Source organism: Orycteropus afer, unplaced genomic scaffold (assembly GCF_000298275.1).
Source record: "Orycteropus afer afer isolate SDZICR_OR568_19922 unplaced genomic scaffold, OryAfe1.0 scaffold00048, whole genome shotgun sequence".
Classification (NCBI taxonomy): domain Eukaryota; kingdom Metazoa; phylum Chordata; class Mammalia; order Tubulidentata; family Orycteropodidae; genus Orycteropus; species Orycteropus afer.
In genome coordinates this window covers 6,971,312-6,972,994 of record NW_006921635.1, presented here as the reverse complement: position 1 = coordinate 6,972,994, position 1,683 = coordinate 6,971,312, and the positions used below count along the sequence as shown (strand labels likewise).

Below are 1,683 nucleotides of genomic sequence, written 5' to 3'. Positions count from 1 at the left end.
TTGCCCAGTCTGCCCACTGCTGTACTCACCTTGATGACTCGCGAGGCCTTGTACACGCAGTTCTCACGGAGGCACCGCAAGACACTCTCAATGGCCCTGCTCACCTGCTCCTGGAACTTGGGGCTCGGCTTCAGGTGATCCTGGATGAAGAGGTCTAGCTCCTTGCTGGGGATCTGGGACAGATCTGAGAGCATCCCCGGCACAGGGGCGGTGCTGCTGGTCATCCCTGAGGGGCTAGGAGCTGGGCTCGGGGACTGCCCGCTCCCTGTCCTGAGGCGCACAGCACTGAGACTGTCTTTGGGGGTCCTCGGCACAGGGGCGGTGCTGCTGGTCATCCCTGAGGGGCTAGGAGCTGGGCTCGGGGACTGCCCGCTCCCTGTCCTGAGGTGCACAGCACTGAGACTGTCTTTGGGGGTCCTCGGCACAGAGACGGTGCTGCTGGTCATCACTGAGGGGCTAGGAGCTGGGCTCAGGGTCATCCCTGAGGGGCTAGGAGCTGGGCTCGGGGACTGCTTGCTCCTTGTCCTGAGGCACACAGCACTGAGACTTCCACTGTCTTTGGGGGTCCTCTGGTCAGCGTCTCGCTGGATGGGGTGGCCCAAACCTGAACACCCGGCACGTGGAAGGCCCTGGAAGTTGTGGAAGAAGCTACTTTACCCAGAGACAAAGGTTTCTATTTCCCACTAATCCTTTCTCTCACCAGCCCATTGCACAGCCAGAGTGACTGAGTCCCAGGGATGGGAAATGGAAGGGCCACAGCTAGCAATTGTGGTGCCTTTGTTCATGGAGAAAGTTCCCCTTCTGGGGGAATAAGTTACAAAAGGCACCCCTGTGGGTGGACACAGCTTGGTCAGTAGACAGTATAGCAAACAAAGGCCTGCCTTCCTCTAAGCTGACTCAGCCTGTCAATTACATGGTTTTACATGTTCCTGCCTCTATTCTCCCAACTGTGTATCTGGACCCACATGGACTACAGCACTGAAGATGCTTAAGAAATCTTCAGTGGTTAGCAAACTAGCTGTAAAATCCAAGGACGCTGGCGAGCCCTCACTCACCGGCCCCTCCCAGGGCTGCACAGGGCTCCCAGGCGCCTGCAAAAAGCACAGGCGGTCATAGCAGGACCCTGCTTCTTGGGCCAGCATGTCCCACTGCCAGGTGGCCCCATTCCCGACATCCCACGTTGGGTCTGCTGGGTCCAGGATCACAGGTCTACAATCCCAGAGAGACAAGAAGGTTCTGGTTAGCAAGATGGTCGAGATCCGGGGCTCTGGCATCAAGGGACTTGGTTCCAATCCTGACTCTGTTACTTTCCAGCTGCATGGTCTGGAGCAACTGTGTGTGTCAATCTCTCTGCATCTCAGTTTCCGTATCTGCAAAATGGGGATAACAACAGTGTCTGCTCTGCTGAAGCTGCAGGGTTAGACTGGAGCAATGGTCTTCAACTCTGGTTGCTCGTGAAAATCACAAGAAACTAGGGTCACTGTATGAGCCAGCAATTTCAACCCCAGCCACACCCTACAGATGAGCACGTGCTTGACAAGTGGGAACAAGACCTTTTATACCTGCCCTGCGGCACGGTGCCTACGGCATTTGACTGCTAACCAAAAGGCTGCACCAGCCATTCATCGGAAGGAAGATTGGGCAATCTACTTCTGTAGTGGTATCACCTTAGAAACCCAAGGA

The 1,683-nt window shown here is 56.0% G+C and overlaps 1 protein-coding gene across 1 annotated transcript in view; it reads right to left on the bottom strand.

Annotated features, from left to right (window-relative positions):
* Positions 1-1,683, bottom strand: part of OAS3 (2'-5'-oligoadenylate synthetase 3) — a 28,720-nt gene that overhangs the window by 17,902 nt on the left and 9,135 nt on the right. Inside the window, exons 5-7 of the mRNA XM_007938273.1 lie at positions 1,056-1,209; positions 535-629; positions 30-306 (exon numbers count right to left, since the gene is read on the bottom strand). Coding sequence (XP_007936464.1) covers positions 30-306; positions 535-629; positions 1,056-1,209 — 526 coding nt within the window. The remainder of the gene's footprint in view (positions 1-29; positions 307-534; positions 630-1,055; positions 1,210-1,683) is intronic.